We start from the raw sequence: 17,924 nt of genomic DNA, 5'->3' as shown, positions 1-17,924 counted from the left end.
ATATCATCACACAGTCAGTCAATGTTAGATATATTGCTAATTCTCTGGACATTTTGTATTTTCTGTAAAGAAATTACAAAACTATTTGTCTCAGTTTTGGCTGTTCCATATTCCTCCCTCTGATTATTATTTCTTTTTGTTCACTCTTTTCTTGTACTTTTCAGTATTTTAAAATGTCTTTCCTTTCAAAAAGTCTTTAGTCACTTGCTCAACTAAATTCTGGGATAATTACATTTTCATATATATTTGTTTGTTTTTAAATTTAGGTGTTTTTGTTTTTGAAGTGGGGAAGCAATAAAGAGGTCGTCGATATCAAAACTGATATCGACGGAAATGTCGTCGATATCACTTTTGCACTGAGCTCAGTTTTGCCCAATTGACCAATGAAAATCCACGTAACATATGAAATAGCAATATAATTTTATATCTTTGATGCAGGCCTTAAGGTAAATTTCTGGTTTTAAACATACACTGGAGTGTTTGAACAAAGAGAAGACACAGCATGCAGTAACCAGGATATTTGGTCTTTCTTTATCAATATTTCGGCAAAACTGAAGTGTTTGGTCTTGTTTTTTATTGAAGATGCGAGAACTGGAACTGGCGGCCAACCAGACACGGGCAGAGTCCCCCTCGGCCCAGCGCCGCAAGAGTCGCTCCCACTCCATCTCCTCCATCACCAAGAACCATGTGGCGGCGTCTCCGGGCCGCACCCTTAACGAAGCGGGGGTCGGAGCGTCGGGTCTGGAGTCGGAGAACGTGAAGCTGCTGGACCGCGTGATGCAGCTAGAGGTGCAGCTGGACACGTCCAACAAGGAGAAGGAATCGCTGGTCGCCACGCTTCAATTCCTGCAGGAAGAGCTGTTACAGTCCGAGCGACGCTCTAGGAGCTCATCTTCTCACCACTAACGCTACTGAGGTTTCTTGCCGCGTCAGGGACTGCTGGAATGACATTGATGATTGAAACAGTCCAGTGCTTCTAGAGGAACACACCATCTGAGCGCTAATGTTACGAGATTGTAACTGTGATTAATCATTTCTTGTCTCATTAGTAACTGCTGGAATGCGATCGATGGATTGAGCTCTGCTCGAGGAACACAACATCCGAGCGCTAATGTTACGAGGTTGTATTATTGACTGCAGTAACTGTGATTGATCATTTCAACAGTCCCATCACCGCTCTAGGAATACATCTTAGCAGCTACCGATACATGGTTTCTTGTGTTTGCTGCAGCTTCGAATAACAGATGATTGCAAGCGTCAGTGTGAGAACACAACATCCAACCACTAAACCTAGGAGGCATTTGCTGGTGACCGCCATATCTGTGTTAGCAGCATAATTGCCAACATTGTAGGAAACCCGTGCTATGTCAACTACTTTTAATGGTTGGAAAAAGACAGTTTCTTCTGTGTGTTCTTTGGTGTAAATTATACCATATGGTGTTGTGTTTTTCGTGGCAATGTGAAATCTGTGTAAGTGCTGCAACTTGGACCACTGAAGTCGCAGTTAATTAATCTTTTTGGGCATGCATGGACTCTTCTTTGAAGGAATGCAGGTGTGATTTGTTTCAGAGAGCTGATTGGCTTGGTATCATCTGTTAAGTCTTTGGACGGCATCTGAGGTTTGATGTGTTTCCTAAAGTGGCATTCGGAAAACAGCGAACAAAAATACTCTTGAGCAAACCCTCAAACACAAGCCAATTAAACATAGTCAAAATTTTACCTAGTTTCATGAATCAAAAAAGAAAAAAGGTTGAATTATTGCAACGTTTAAAGATCTTTATGGATGATTGTGTGTTGTGTTGAACTACATTTCTTCCTTGTTGAAGGATGGAGAATATAAAATTTTGTTTGTTTGTTTGTTTGCTTAACGCCCAGCCGACCACGAAGGGCCATATCAGGGCGGTGCTGCTTTGACATATAACGTGCGCCACACACAAGACAGAAGTCGCAGCACAGGCTTCATGTCTCACCCAGTCACATTATTCTGACACCGGACCAACCAGTCCTAGCACTAACCCCATAATGACAGACGCCAGGCGGAGCAGCCACTAGATTGCCAATTTTAAAGTCTTAGGTATGACCCGGCCGGGGTTCAAACCCACGACCTCCCGATCACGGGGCGGACGCCTTACCACTAGGCCAACCGTGCCGGTACAGAATATAAAATGATTTGTATGTGTTAAATAAGATACTAGAAAAGGTAGATTTTGTGTGTGTGTACACGTGTTGTATGAGGCATATTTGAAGAAAAAAAATGTTGTTTTTCCAGCAATGTACTTGAGATCACAAAAAAACGAGACTGAAACGTCTATTATTTTGTCCTGATCTACACTGCATGTGTGTGGACAGTTTACGAGAATGTTAAACTTTGTCATGAGTGTTAAAAACGTTGCTGTAGCTCTTGTTGTCATGGAAACAGGGTGTCTAGTGTTTGTTTAACAGTCATGCAGGCTGATTCAAGGTAGGTTAGAGTAGTATGTGTACGTAATTATTAACGGGTTACAATTTGGTTTGCGAGAGTCTTGCTACTTTGTCTTCTTTGCCTCTCTGTTATAGCACCTACTTTATTTTATTTTATTTGTTAGGGTGATAGGCAAAAAGTGAGTGTTACTGTTAAATTGATCATTTGTTAAGGACTGAAGGTTGACAGATTTAAGTTTATTGCAGTTAGGGAAAAATTTGTTTCATGGACATGCATGACTGCTAAATGATGTCAGTACCCATATTCTGTGAAATTTTAGATCTATTATTTTGTTATCAGTGAGCATCAGGTCAAGTACAGAAGGACAATTTTCCTTTATCATCTTAAACATATTGCAGATTTGAGAACACTCACTGACTGTAGACTATGCATTATGATGAAATAAACACTTTTAAGAGTATGTGTGCTTGCACGGTTAACACAGATTTTTATTGCTGAAAATGAATTTGATAACCATCGTTATTCACTGTGTTTACAATATACTCTTAATCTTATGATCAGAGACGGAAGATATGAGCAAAATTTCTCTTTCAGTGTTGGAACAAAATTCACAGCTTGTCTGATTTGTGGAGATCGATTTTTCTTGCAGTTTTATTTGGAAATCATTTTTTTGTGTGTGTAGATATTGTTTGGTGACTGTTGATTGGTATTTAACACATTAGATTTCTTGGCAGTGACGTAGTAGGATAATAACTGGTGACAGTGATAGTTGCAACATGAGAACTCTTTTTGGTATTCGTTATATGGTTCAGTGTACCCATGATTTTTTGTTTTACTTGAAAGAGATCGTACACACAGATGATGTCCTTAGGTAAGCATTAGACTGTGGATGATTCCTTTGTTGGTCAGTATGTGTGGATTTCTAACATAAGCACAAAGATCCTTTGTACATAAGATATAAATGATAAAAGTAGGTCCTTATGGAATATGTTTATCACTATCAGCACTTGTTATGAATACATGCATGGACAAGTTCGAACCTGTTACAATAGTCATGGTCAAAGTTATTTTTCATGTATTGAGATGGTATTTTAGTCGTGTGTTTTGTCGCCTTCAAGGTGGTTACTCTTGTCTTAATAACTGTTGTCAGTGTACAGTAATATTGCATTAAAATATTGAATGGCAACATTTAACATAGAAAGTGTACATTCAGTGAAAACTGTTCCATTGAATGTCTGGATAAATATCCTGTTTAGTTAGTCTCATGTAATAAGTGTATAGAGATTGTTTGAAACACGGTGCTGTGAATTGTTTGAAAGGTATAAATATATGCTGTGGAAAACCATCACAGTACACTATCATAACGTTGTTCATTGAAATACCACCAGCGTAATGTGCAAACAGAAAATTTTCTTGAATGCATAATTTTTCTTCCCTGTTTTTTCATGTCAGTTTTTTGTTATTTCCTAAGGAAATCTTGTGAGATGACATTTACAGTTGAAGCTAATAGGTTTTTACTCCTCATTGGTTGAAAAATGTCATGAATACAAACAGAGCTGGCTGGCTGGTGTCTTTTTTTCCATTATTTCAGATTAATTTCTGTACATGAATTGTGTTTGATGCTTTACGTGGACATGTTTATAGTTTTCATACGTTTTGAATATATCGTTTTTCTTTGACCTGTTCAGTTGTGTAGTTCTGTTCCTGCCAAGATAATGCTCAGACAATTGATTTCACTCAGCTTTGTACACATTCTGTTTTTCCATTGCAGTACATTTTCAAATTTATAATTTTTGTTCCTTTTTTTGATGTTTTTATTTTATGTGTGCGTGTTTGGCATAAGGAAAAATGTTGCTCTGCAATTCTGCCCTCATATATATATATATATATATATATAGCACTTTTAAAACGTTGCAAGCCCCTGGAGCAAATTAAATTACATATTATTACCCAACTCACATATAGCAATTAACTCTAGTTCAGTGCTGGTAACGCTGTACGCGTTCCCCTTGGTAACAAGGGAGACCACCCTAAAAAAGAGTGATCCATCCCATTATATCAGACCGATGTCCGGTCCAACATCCGTATGCGTGCGCATACGCCGCCATTTGCATCATTCTCTCTCAGCGGTTCAACTGGGTAGGACGCTCCTGATGTACGCTCCTGCTGTCTTCAGCTTTTCGCCATAGTCTTTGGCTTTGGCATCTCCCCTTGGTCGTCGCCTAACTTTACACCTGTACCTACGCTGTGTGGTGAGATCTTTCCGTTTTGTTATAACTTTAGCGACGTTTTCGTCGCTCGTTTGTACTTGTGAAATTTTTCTGAAATTGTTTTTCTGTGAAATTTTTCGTGAGTTGTTTTGCTATGGCGGAGGCTGCGCTTGTTGATAGCGCTAAACGGAAGCCTAGTTCGAGGCAGGTACTTGACGATACGCCTCCAAAAAGAAGCTCGAGGAGAGATAAGGGCGCAGGAAAATCCGCGTCTGTTTCATCTGAGTCAACTTCTGTTAAATCTCCCGTGCTAGCAGACGTCAAAACAACTTCCGGTCAGACTTGTTTACGTTCTGACAAGAGTAGTAATTCTGGTGTAGCTTCTTCTGCTTCCGTTTCGCCTGGCTGCCCTGGGTTAGCACCAGCTGACGTTGCGTCTTTATTGTTGACGCTGAGCTCTCAAGTTTCGACATTAGCGTCGGAGTTATCTTCCACTCGGGAGGAATTGCGTGCTCTTCCGTCGGGTGTTTCTGATGTTTTCTCCTTAGCACAGATCCGGCAGTCTCCTGCAGTTCCGGCTTCGACTTCCGCTAAGCCTTCGGCGACTGTGACTCGGGCGGATGTCCATGCTTTGCAGGATGGGGGTACCAACTTGGTGTCTCTGCTGAATGTGACACCAGAACAAGGTATGTCTACACCGCTTGCCGGTGTGCGAGCTCGGGGGGCTCTCTCGTGCGTTGGATGCCGTGAGAGTTCTTATGAGCAGCGAAAGGACGAACGTATCCGTAGGTCTCTTGACGAGAATATCGGGGACCGTTTTAGTCCTCTTCCGCCCAGGGGGCAGGAAGTGGTCGGTTCTGCCGACGATAAACTGTCTGATGTTCTACCTCCTGGCTTTGAGCATGATCTCGAGTCGGAGGGTAGGGCGGATGACGGGGATGCCTCAGTGGTAGAGGATTCCCAGCTGAATTTGCCGGTTAAGCTGTCAGCCGCAGTGGCGCTGGCGGCGGAAACGGCGTTCAGATACTTCCCGGAAGGGGTGGTGAAGGACAAGGCTCAGCTTCACCCACCTCCTTCGGCTTTTGACGATTTCCGGAGTGCACAGGAGCAACGGCCTCGCTTCCGCTTCCGGGAATCGTCAACCATTGCCTATGAGATGGCAAACGTTTTGTGTGGGAAGCGCAAACCGGCGGTGCCGCTGTTGGTTCAACACGGCGAGGCCCCGGAAGACGTTGTCTCTTGGCTGGCTAAGCCTGGGGCTCGAGTTACTTCCGGTGTTCCGAAGTTCAAGCTTACCCCAGCTCCTTGGAATCTGGTTGACACTTTTGCTCTGCCGTCAGGAGTGCTTCCGGTGACGCCTAAACTCGCTGCTTTGAGAGAGGATGGTTACAATAGGGATAGGGTTGTTCCCTATACTGACGGTTCTCTCGCAGCTTTGGAGGAAGTTGGAAGGTCTTTGCTTGAGCTCACGTCTGTGTCAGAGTCTCTGCAAAGGTCCTTGTCCAGATCGATTGCCACATCTCTTGATCTTTTTGAATTTCGCTTTGACGCGTCGCCGGCAGATGTTTCGACACTGCTGGCTACTCTGGGCAAGGTGACTAGAGAACAGGTTGCTTTGTCTGCCAGGCTGTATACTCACGCAGTGCATTCAAGGAGGTCAGCCTTTTTGGCGGGGTCCAGATTTCGGGACACCGCGACCATTGAGAGGCTGAAGGTCTCCCCTTTTGCTGAGGGGTCTCTCTTAGGGAAAGCGTCTTTCGATGCCCTCCAGAAAGAGACGCAAGACGCGCGGGATGTAGCGATCGCGCGTTTGGCTTCACAGGGCTTCCAGAAGCCTCAGGGCAAGCCTCAGACGCAGGCGTTTTCTTCAGCTTAGCCTCAGACGTCCACGTCCGGTGGTGGGAAGGCCCAGAAGCAGTCATTCTTCTCCAGGGGTAGGGGTCGTGGAGCTCCATACCCTAAGACTCAAGAGGGGTCAGTCTTTTGGGGGTTCCAGGGGGTCGGGGCGTAAGCCTCACCTCCAATGAAACTTCCCCGAACAGCACATCCCGGTGGCTCCCGCGCTAGTTGTAGCGGGCGGCCCGTCCAGGGCCCTTTCTTCCTGGCTGCAACTGGTGGCCAGCAAGTGGGTCACTGGGATCGTGTGTTCGGGGTTCCGGCTTCTCTGGTCAGGGCAGAAGGCTCCCCTGGTCAGGATAATCCCGCCCTGCAGGGCGCCAAAGGATTTGGTGGCACGGAACGCGGTCCAGGAGGAGGTCTCGGCTCTGCTGCTCAAGGGAGCTATAGAAGAGGTCTTGGACGCGCGGTCCCCGGGGTTTTACGGCAGACTTTTCGTAGTGCCGAAAGCCTCGGGGGCGTGGAGGCCTGTGTTAGATCTTTCTCCTTTGAACAAGTTTCTGAGAGTAATCAAGTTTACCATGGAAACTCCAACTTCGGTTCGGGAGGCCTTACGGCCGGGAGATTGGGCAACGTCGATCGATCTAACAGACGCTTACTTTCACGTCCTCATACATGTCTCGGACAGGAAGTGGCTTCGCTTCCCTTGGGGCGGCAAAGCTTACCAGTTCAGGGCTCTGCCGTTCGGCCTGTCTTTAGCTCCTTGGATTTTCACGATTGTGGTCAGGCAGCTTTGCGCTCTTGTGAGACGGGAAGGCATCCGTCTCAGAGCTTACCTAGACGATTGGTTAATCCTTCACCAGAACAGGGGTCTTTGCGAGGCTCATACGCGGAGGGTGCTGAGCCGGGCGGCACAGCTGGGTTTCTCTGTCAACCTGACAAAATCCGAGTTGGAACCATCCCAGACGTTTACTTACCTGGGCATGGAATTCGACACACTTCGGTGGTCTGTCTGTCCGTCCGTCTCAAAGGCGGATCGACAAGCTTCAGGGTCTGATTCGGTCTCTCTACGGAGAGAATCATGCCAGTGCAAGGGTTCTGACTTCGGTTCTGGGTCAGATGGAATCCATGGCTTCCCTCATTCCGTTGGGCAGGGTTCACAAGAGGCCTTTTCAGGCCTCCCTGCAGTCAAGGTGGGATCAGACATCCCAGGACTGGAGTGTTCCGATCGCACTGGGAACTTGGTTTCAGCAGACCACAGGTGTGTGGCTCCTTCCGGATTTGTTCCTAGGAGTTCCCATTGTTCGTCCACCGCCAGAGAGAGAGTTGTTTACGGACGCCGACCTACTGCGTCTAGCAGTTCGGCCCCCGATCCCTCTCGCCCTGAAAAGAGGAGATCTCGTGCAGCCTCGGTCAGGCGTTCAGCACGAGAACCCACAGATCCTGGCCCTTCACGCGTGGATTCTGTCCGAAGCGCTTCGCGTAGGGCAGGGGCCTCTTTCTCTACTCTGAGATTCGTTGGCCATGCACATAGAAAATCAACTTCGTCGGTTTACTCATCGCACTGGGCTTCTTGGTCTAGGTGGTGCGCGATTAACGGGGTTAAACCTCTTTCACCTAGGTCTATTCATGTAGCCAACCATCTGTCTTGGTTGGCCGATCAGGGGGCTTCACCCTCTTCTATTAGGGTCCGGAGGTCTGCGATCTCTTCGACTCTCGCGCAATTAGGCCACAAAATTTTGCTCGGAGGGGTTATCGCTAGTGTTATTGAGGGGGCTGCCCTGTTAGCAGCTCGTTCAAAATCGCTTCTCCCTGCGTGGGATTTGTTTTTGGTCTTACGTTTTTTAGCCTCGGATGAGTTCGAGCCTCTTTTGTCAGCCAGTTTGGCCGATTTGACGCGTAAGACTGTGTTTTTAACGCTTCTTGCTACTTCAAGGAGAGGTAGTGAGGTGCACTCTTTGTCGGGCTTAGACAAAGATATTGCGTTCGAGAAGGATGGTTCCATTTCTCTCAAATTTGTTCCCGGCTTCCTCGCGAAAAACCAGAAACCTGGCCAGCTTTCTCCAATCTTGCGCATTCCACCCTTGAGCAAGATTTTGGCTCCTGGAGATCCTGATTTTGCAAATTGTCCCGTGAGAGCTCTCCGATGTTACCTGTCTCGAACTCGGCCTGCTAGGTCAGAAAGTCAAAAACTTCTTTTCATATCTTTAAACACGGCTAGGTGTAAGGATATAGCGAAGGTGACTCTGACCAAATGGATCTCCACTCTGATCAAGCGAGCATATGCCTGGTGGCAATTGCAGTCGGGTGAGGTTAGGGCAGTGTTGCCTCTCACCGCGGCTAGGACCCACGAGGCGAGAGCCTGGGCATCCTCAGTGGCAGTTCTTCGGTCCGGCAAGCTAGCCGAAGTACTGGAAGCTGCGTACTGGCGCTCTGAGGACATTTTCGTCAATTATTATCTCAGAGACGTCTCTTCTGTAAGACAGGATGGAAGCTCCGCGCTGCCTGCTATGGTAGCGGCGGGACAAGTCCTGCGTGCCTAGATTTTGGTAAGTACCCACCACCTATAGTAGCAATCTGCTATATGTGAGTTGGGTAATAATATGTAATTTAATCCAAAATTTTAGTAATAAATTTTCATTTAATTAATATACTTACCCAACTCACATCGTTTAAACCCTCCCGCCTCCCCGCTGTGGTGGTATTGGGTTCTAAAAAAGTAGTGAGTTGGGCTTCGTTCGAATGATGCAAATGGCGGCGTATGCGCACGCATACGGATGTTGGACCGGACATCGGTCTGATATTATGGGATGGATCACTCTTTTTTAGGGTGGTCTCCCTTGTTACCAAGGGGAACGCGTACAGCGTTACCAGCACTGAACTAGAGTTAATTGCTATATGTGAGTTGGGTAAGTATATTAATTAAATGAAAATTTATTACTAAAATTTTGGATTTTTGATTAGTGCTTTTGTGAACAAGAAACAATTGACAAGTGGCTCTATCCCATCTTCCCCCTTTCCCCGTCGCGATATAACCCTTCGTGGTTGAAAACGACGTTAAACACCAAATAAAGAAATAAAGAAAGCACTTTTTAAAAAAAATTTGATTTCATAATATTATGTAATGTAGTTTCTGTTGTTGTACAGTGTTGCTCGGTGTCCCGATGAAATCTGAGACAAGTTTATAATGGATTGCACTGGCTTGCTCACAAGTGCTTACAGAACAACAACAGTGTGAATTATCTTGAGGAGAGAATTAGTTGGCTGAGACGACAGAAATACTGTATGAACTTGAACCAGCCATCGATCTAGCATGATCTTTGCATTGTGATATCTGTATATAGCGTTATTATCAGTCTCAACACATCACTTTACTGTCTGGTTTGCGCTGTGATAATTTTGGAGCTAGAACAGTGATCATGTTTGTTTTTTCGTACACTTTACGTAGATTGACTGCTGTTTGCTGCTACATCCTCCTCCCGTAGGCATTACAGTGTTGTAGTATGTATGATCATTTAAAGCAATGTAACTTGCTTTCGGTTGTTCCAGTGCTTCTCTTGTGCAATGCTTGATTACGCTCCTTGTTTTTACACCGTGGTACATGTATCAATCAATCAATCAATGAAGCTTATATCGCGCATATTCCGTGGGTACAGTTCTAGGCGCTCTGCAGTGATGCCGTGTGAGATGAAATTTTATACGGCCAGTAGATTGCAGCCATGTCGGCGCATATTTACCTTTCACGGCCTTATTCCAAGTCACACGGGTATGGTAGACAATTATTAACTGTGCCTAAGCAATTTTGCCAGGAAAGACCCTTTTGTCAATCGTGGGATCTTTAACGTGCACACCCAATGTAGTATACACGGGGGGTGGTTCGGACACCGAAGAGAGTCTGCACACAAAGTTGACTCTGTGAAATAAATTTCCGCCGAACCTGGGATCGAACTCGCGCTGACAGCGGCCAACTGAATACAAATCCAGCACGCTACCAACTGAGCTATATCCCCTGCCATGTGTCAGTTGTCTCCCATAAGAAGACTCGATCTTCCCAATACAGCTAGTCAGAAATGTCAGTGCGCATGCACAAATTCAATCACAATTTTGCCAGTGGGGGTTCTGTGCTGTACCAAACAAAGCATCTGCTTTCTTTTATGTCTGTCCTGAGTTGGAAAGCATTATACGTTATTTGTATTGTTGGCCAAAATATGACATTTTACACAGATCAAGACATTCAGTGTTACTCCGAGACCGCACCATCGGTCGAGGTGAACAATTGTTGTTGAGATCTGTGTAAAATGTCATATTTTGGTCAAAAATACAAATATCATTTATGTATCGATCGATTTAGTTATAATTCCCTTTAGTTTTTATGATTGAATGCAAACAAATGTGCACTCTTTTGTCATCTTGGCTTGCCGCCTAAATATGAGTTTTTGTTGGACTGTGACATCACATGTCTCAAAGAAGGCAAATCCAATGTTCAATCCATGCATAAAACTATACAAGCAGAAGCAATATTGGATACTGGCAACGTGCTTCATGGCTGTGAGTTTTCTGTATGTGGTTCAAAAACTGTCCCAGCAGGCAAATCATGAAGCTCTCGGGTTTGGCCTGATTTGGTCTTGTCCGAGTCTCGTGAAGGGTGTTAAAGGGACACAGTCTTTTGTCTGCTGTGGATTACATTGACCAAAGTATAAGTACCTGTCAGGAAAGTCCACCTGCAATGAAGGGACACTTGTTGCTGGTGACAGTCCTTTTATGGCAGGTACCACTGATGCTTTGTTTAGTTGAACCACTCATGTTCTGTACTATCGAGGCTCAGTGACAGGGGAAGAAATCCACACAGGTCCACATTTGTATCCAGAACAGGGGCGGAAACCGGGGTTTCTGGAAACCCACCCTAGCCTTAAAAATTTATTTTAAAAGGGGAAACAAATACATTTGAAAAAAACACAAAAAACTGATGGCTCAGATTGCACCAGATTGCTCCATTTTCCTTCATTTTTATCAAAATTTTTTCGGGGGGGGGGGACATGCCCCCTGACCCCCGTAGGAACCGGCCTTTGTCTTCTAAGTGACGGTTTTGAAAAGTAGTTGGGTAATTTACTTGCTCAGGTTCTACAAGATCAATTGTCCTTGTTTTGATCCAAATTTGTCTTCTTAAATGTACTTTTTGGAAGGTGAAATAGGGGATGTTTCTTGGCTCAGATTGCAACAGATTGCTCCATTTTCCTTGTTTTTATCAACATTTTCCAGGGGGCGGGGAGGGGGGGGGCATGCCCCTCAACCCCCCTAGGAGGTTTAAACGCTTCGCGCCCTCAACTAAACGCTTCGCATCGTCAAATTGTCCCTAAAAGAAATTTGGAAACCCCCCCTTAAAAATGATGTGATCCGCCCCGGCAGAAACATTGAACAGGGAAATCCAAGTAATTTGGAATTTTTCAATTAATTTCGTATATATACAAACCTGTGTCTTGCAGACTTAAAATCCGGGTGTTTTTGCTGATCCTGTCTGATCTGTCACTATGCTTGTTAAAATTAATTAAATGTGGTTTTAGGGGAGAAGATCTCTTTTACATTCACAAGAATTCATTAGTATTCACACTGTAGTGGGTTGTTTGAACTGAATGTAATAGCAGACCTGCTTCAGAAAAAGTGATTAATTTCTTTATGGTACCGGTGTTCTACATTCTGCACCCAAATACAATGAAATACAAAGATGAAACAGTTTTTCGTTATTTGAGGAATAGAATGAGATATTTTTGGATATAGTTGGTTTAAACAATGTTTTATGTCCATTTACTTGTACATGAAATTTACATATATTTATAAATATAAAAACAACAAGAAGCCTACGGCTTATGGATATAGTTACTTTAATCTCACTAATAAATTATATCAATAAAAATGTTAATGTTTCTATTTGTAATTTCATGTACAATATCAGTGAATTTCCTGTTTACAATAGTACGTTTAACAATCAGGAGAATGCTGCTGTAGTGATTTTGTCTCATGCCGAAACTGAAAGCCACAAACACAATTTCCATGTGCCACAGATCGATGTAAGTAATGTTCTGATTATTGATATGTTTCTTGCCTCACTCTCCCCATTCTAGTATTGCCCTACCCCCTTCTTTCTCGCACACCCACCCTTTTCTCTTTTGCAATTGCTTTCTGCACAATACATACTTAATTATGTGCTAGTTAAAAGTTGATTTATATTCATCCAGTTTGGTTGGAAGTAATTGCAATACATGTACTTCAATGAGTTATCTCTTGTTACTGGGTAAAATGTCTTTCATCTGTGTGTGTGTTTTCTGTTTTTAATTTTAATTTGTCATAACCTAGTCTTTTCAGAGGCCACCTTTGGATTGTCTGTGGCGCGTATTCATCAAGATGTATTGTGTAATCCCCCAAAAGATAAGACTGCTAACGTTCCAGAATCAAAAATCATGAATGTACGTTAGCTAATGAAACGTTTAGTTTTTGACAAAACAAGACATTCACAAGTACATGGACCGAATGGTCTTTACAGTGGACAGACAGACAAACAATTATGAGGCGAATGCAACATTTTGTTTAAACTGGGACCATCTCACCAGAGGCTGATCACATCCAGCACTCATTCAGCTAAGTCTTTTATCTATTTGTTGCATTCGCCTCATAGTTATTTTTCTGTCTGTCTACTATAAAGACCATTGGTTTGAAGAACTTATGAAGTGTCGTATTCTGTAATAGTTTTTGCTTCCCGCAGTGGGGCACTGCGGTTATGAAATTAAAGGCCCCTCCTGTTTTTGGAACCGCAGGAGCTTTCTAGTTTGCTGTTAGGTAGATTTTTGGTTCCTCTTTCCTGTCATGCTCTCTTTTTCTTCATGAATTCTTTTCTTTTTTCTGCCTTCTTGCTCATTCACCTGTATTTTTTCCAAAAATCTCTTCTCTTGCCGCTTGTCTCGCGATTCATGTATAGTTTAATCTGTTAGTGTTCTGATGTAAGTCCAGCAGTAGATAGGTTAAGCCTATTTTAACATACTGGAAACTGGTAATCTTCCAGTAGGTATTAATTTAGTTTTACTAAAGCCTGCTGGGACACAAGTAATGGGTTAGTGCATTTGTAAACAGGAATCGCTTGACAAGTGGCCCCCTTCATCCCCCCCTTCCTCGTCCTGATATGGCTCTGCGTAGTCGGCTGGACGTTAAGCAACAAATAAACAAACAAACAAACAAATAGTTTTTGCTGAATGTGTATTGTACTTGTTTTGCTTTTTCTGATGTTGAGGTTTTGTTTGGTTTTGAGTTTGCTGTCATACCTGTACTTATGTGACAGGTTTATTTGTTATCGTATATCAGGGTATTTTTTATAATTGGCATGTCTGAGTCTGCTGTCTGTTTAATTTGCTCATCGGTAATTAATTGCAGTTGGTTGTGAAATAAGTTTGCTGTCCTTTTTTCAAATACATGTATTTGTGTTACTTTTTTTTCGCGGTGTACCAACCACTGTCTAGTTTCCCCACATTCCCCACCTCTTTTCAAAGGATAATGGTATACCTGCTTCCATGTCATATATAATATAATTATGGAAAGCATATTTTCATTTGAGCTATTTTATAGATTTGACAAGACCCCACCCCACCCACACTCCTTTTGTCTTCCCATCTTGTAAGTTCAAGACCCATTCGATGCATCACCGTAATGAAAAGAATCATTTTGTGCCATACCCTTGCCTGTTGTTATCACTTTTTAGCTGTACATGTATGCAGTTCTTCATGTAGAATTCCGGGGAAAATATCAGACTGGCTTAACATTAAGTTACAGTAGTTTCTTTCCCAGATGGGAAGAGGACAGCTTATTGAGAATATTCTCTCCTTATTTCCTCCATGTAAACTGGCAGTGAATCAAAGCCTGATCACTCTGTCTGTTCTCATTGTCTTAGAGACATTAAAAATACCTTTGTTCCTGTGTAAACGGTCATGTAAATAACCACAGTGATGTCCAGAATTTTACATGGGATAAGACCAAGAGGATCCTATGGGATAAGACTAAGAGGATCCCATGGGATAAGTCTATGAGGATCCTATGGGATAAGACCAAGAGGATCCTATGGGATAAGACCAAGAGGATCCTATGGGATAAGACCAAGAGGATCCTATGGGATAAGACCAAGAGGATCCTATGGGATAAGACCAAGAGGATCCTATGGGATAAGACCAAGAGGATCCTATGGGATAAGACCAAGAGGATCCTATGGGATAAGACCAAGAGGATCCTATGGGATAAGACTAAGAGGATCCTGTGGGATAAGACCAAGAGGATCCTGTGGGATAAGACCAAGAGGGATAAGACCAAGAGGATCCTGTGGGATAAGACCAAGAGGATCCTATGGGATAAGACCAAGAGGATCCTATGGGATAAGACTGAGAGGATCCTATGGGATAAGACTAAGAGGATCCTTCTGATTCAACACATACCAAAACTCAACAGCCTGTCTGATTTCTGTGCAGCAGAGAAGGAATTGCACAAGCGGAAGGATGCTCCTATCCCATATAAAAGCCTGGACAGATCTATTGCCATTTACAAAATGATTTACACGGGATTGAAGGTATCTTTAAGCCTGAAGCCATAGTTGGTAAATACTGACTGGGAGTGCATTTCCAAGATGTATTTACATGCTTGTAGTGTGCCATTTTTATATAAATAGCTTGTTACTGTGTTTTTGTTTTCTTTGCTTGTGTAAAATGTTGGCCTCATTTTCATTTGTTTTGATTCTTTATTAGAGCTTTGTGCTGGCTATACACGTCTTCCTGTTCAATTTACAGATTTTAACACTTTTTTTGTATTTTGTTATTATTGATGATGAATTGCAGAAAGTTTTGATTGCAGAGTGTGTGTGTGACTTTGTTTTTACTGTAGCCTGAAACTGGTTACAAAGATGTGTGTACCTATAGGTATGCAAAGCATTGGTACTTGAAAAGCTGATGTTAAGTGAGTTTGACCATATAAGCAAGAGAGAAAACAAAATGGAAAAGAAATATAATTGCTCAAATTTAGTCAATATACCAGCATAGAAATCGATTATCATCTGAGTAAAATGAGTGCTCCCACAACACTGATAGGGTAGGTGGCCGAGTGGTAACGCACTTGCGCTCGGAAGCGAGAGGTTGCGAGTTCAACCCTGGGTCAGGGCGTTAGCAATTTTCTCCCCCCTTTCCTAACCTAGGTGGTGGGTTCAAGTGCTAGTCTTTCGGATGAGACGAAAAACCGAGGTCCCTTCGTGTACACTACATTGGGGTGTGCACATTAAAGATCCCACGATTGACAAAAGGGTCTTTCCTGGCAAAATTGTATAGGCATAGATAAAAATGTCCACCAAAATACCCGTCTGACTTGGAATAATAGGCCGTGAAAAGTAGGATATGCGCCGAAATGGCTGCAATCTGCTGGCCGATGTGAATGCGTGATGTATTGTGTAAAAAAATTCCATCTCACACGGCATAAATAAATAAATCCCTGCGCTTTGAATATGTGCGCGATATAAATTGCATAAAATTAAAATAAAAAAATAAATCCCTGCGCTTAGAACTGTACCCACGGAATACGCGCGATATAGGCCTCATATTGATTGATTGATAATTTGTGAACTCCAGGTGTTAAACATCAGTTAATCACTCTTTTGTGCAATATGAAAGCAAGTGTTTATTTAATCATAACCACATGCTTCACAGTATTAATTCATTCTGTTAGTGAATTTCAGTGATACCAGTGTTTTGCTCCCTTCTGTTTTTTCTTTTTCTGTGTGTGTGTGTGTGTGTGTGTGAGAGTGTGAGTGCGCTTTCAGGGAAGTTGTAGGCCTAGATTCTGCTGCAGAGAATGGTACACATTAACCCTTACACTGGTGCAATTCTGTAACACATGTTACATCGCCACTGGTGAATTAACAGAGAGAAATAAAGAAACACGGTCATATAGGTTTTCGCATCCATGGGAGGTAATCGGAACCGACCAAACAGACTGAGCCAGTAGCGCGACATATGTCGTGACAACCAGGTGACAGTATACGTAAAGTAGCGTCACATATGTCGCGACAACCAGCCTAAGGGTTAAGTGGATCTAGGATTACCAAAAAGTACAAGCAAGGGACAGAATTAGAAGACGGGACTAGGTCACCTCTCGCAGATTACATCAGGGAATGTTGAAGTAGCGTTGTTATTAGACTTGTGCTCGTTGAACAGTGGTACCTGCTATGCGAGGCCCCTCCTATAAGATGACGCCTCCCTTGAAAGAACGCAATCCGTTGTCCCTTTGTCTATTATCTCTACTAAACTATACCTGTCAAGACCGGCCACCTGCAGGGACACTTCTGGCTGGTCCCAAGGGTGTCCTTTCATCGCAGGTACCACTGTGTTAACGGAACATTTCTTTTTTGTCAGTTCAGAAGGCATTGACCATGACTGATTAGAATGTTGTTTGTTTGTGTATTGATTGCCAAAATTGTAAGATAATAATTTGTGTATTAGCTGCATATTCTCCTGTGCTTGGGCTTGTAGTGAAGTTTTAATTAAATGAATTGACAGCCGTGGCTTGTGTGAACATGCTTAACATTAATTTGTTTGTAATGTGGCTGGTAGATTACTATGCACGTCAATTTGCAGTACTTACGCGTGATTTTCTTATTTTGGTTTATGTACGTGTGCGACAGTCAGAAATAGAGTTTGGCCATTTATCTAGATTTATTGCTTAGCTAGCATTTTTCCCAAACCTCATGCACATTCATTGCTAGTTTTCTTCTTTGAGATATTATTGATGCTGTCTTTTGAAAGATGTTATTGTTTAGGGCAGAGCTGAACACATGACGTAAAGGTTGAAACGGCCTTCACTGTTGTAAATCCACCATTGGGGGTTGTATGTCTTTCTGATGAGCGAGTTTGAGCAAAGGAAAATATATCCAATAATAAATTTAAAAAAACTTCATTCTTATTACAACATGTAAGGAAATAATATAATATTCTATGTTTTCAGCAAACAGGCATGGGGGAGAAACCAGATTATTTTCAATCAAATCATTTCTACAAGGATCTCACATGACATAAAACCTGGTCATTTCCAGTTCTGTCTTTAAAGTTTTCTTTTGGTTTCTTGTTTTAAGTATGGCTTCATGTCTTAAAAAAAAAAAGTTCAACATTCCTTCTTTATTCTTTTTCTTCATCTGTGCCATCTTGGAACAAAGATGCTAAGGCACTGCTTTGCTTTCACAAGAGAGGATGCTCCTACATCTTGATTTATTCAGTTTGAATCAGTTTTGATCTCTATCATAGGATTAGTTACATGACAATGAAGTGAAATATTTATGATGTGTGATAATTTATCATTCCACTAGGAATGCAGCTGTTTGATTCTGTAAATGAGGAAAAATAAACCAAATGAATCAATCAACATCAAGTCTTGTTTTGATACTCCCA

General features: G+C 42.8%; 1 protein-coding gene across 1 annotated transcript in view; it reads left to right on the top strand.

Annotated features, from left to right (window-relative positions):
• Nucleotides 1–17,684, top strand: part of LOC138970982 (bridge-like lipid transfer protein family member 3B) — an 86,811-nt gene extending 69,127 nt beyond the window's left edge. Inside the window, exon 24 of the mRNA XM_070343565.1 lies at nt 583–17,684. Within this exon, the coding sequence (XP_070199666.1) occupies nt 583–906 (324 nt within the window). The 3' untranslated portion in view covers nt 907–17,684. The remainder of the gene's footprint in view (nt 1–582) is intronic.
• Nucleotides 17,685–17,924: the final 240 nt, after the last annotated feature.

The sequence above is a fragment of the Littorina saxatilis genome, linkage group LG7 (assembly GCF_037325665.1).
Source record: "Littorina saxatilis isolate snail1 linkage group LG7, US_GU_Lsax_2.0, whole genome shotgun sequence".
In the NCBI taxonomy this organism is placed as follows: Eukaryota; Metazoa; Mollusca; class Gastropoda; order Littorinimorpha; family Littorinidae; genus Littorina; species Littorina saxatilis.
Note: the sequence above shows the minus strand (reverse complement) of the source record. Positions and strands in the feature narration are given on the sequence as shown.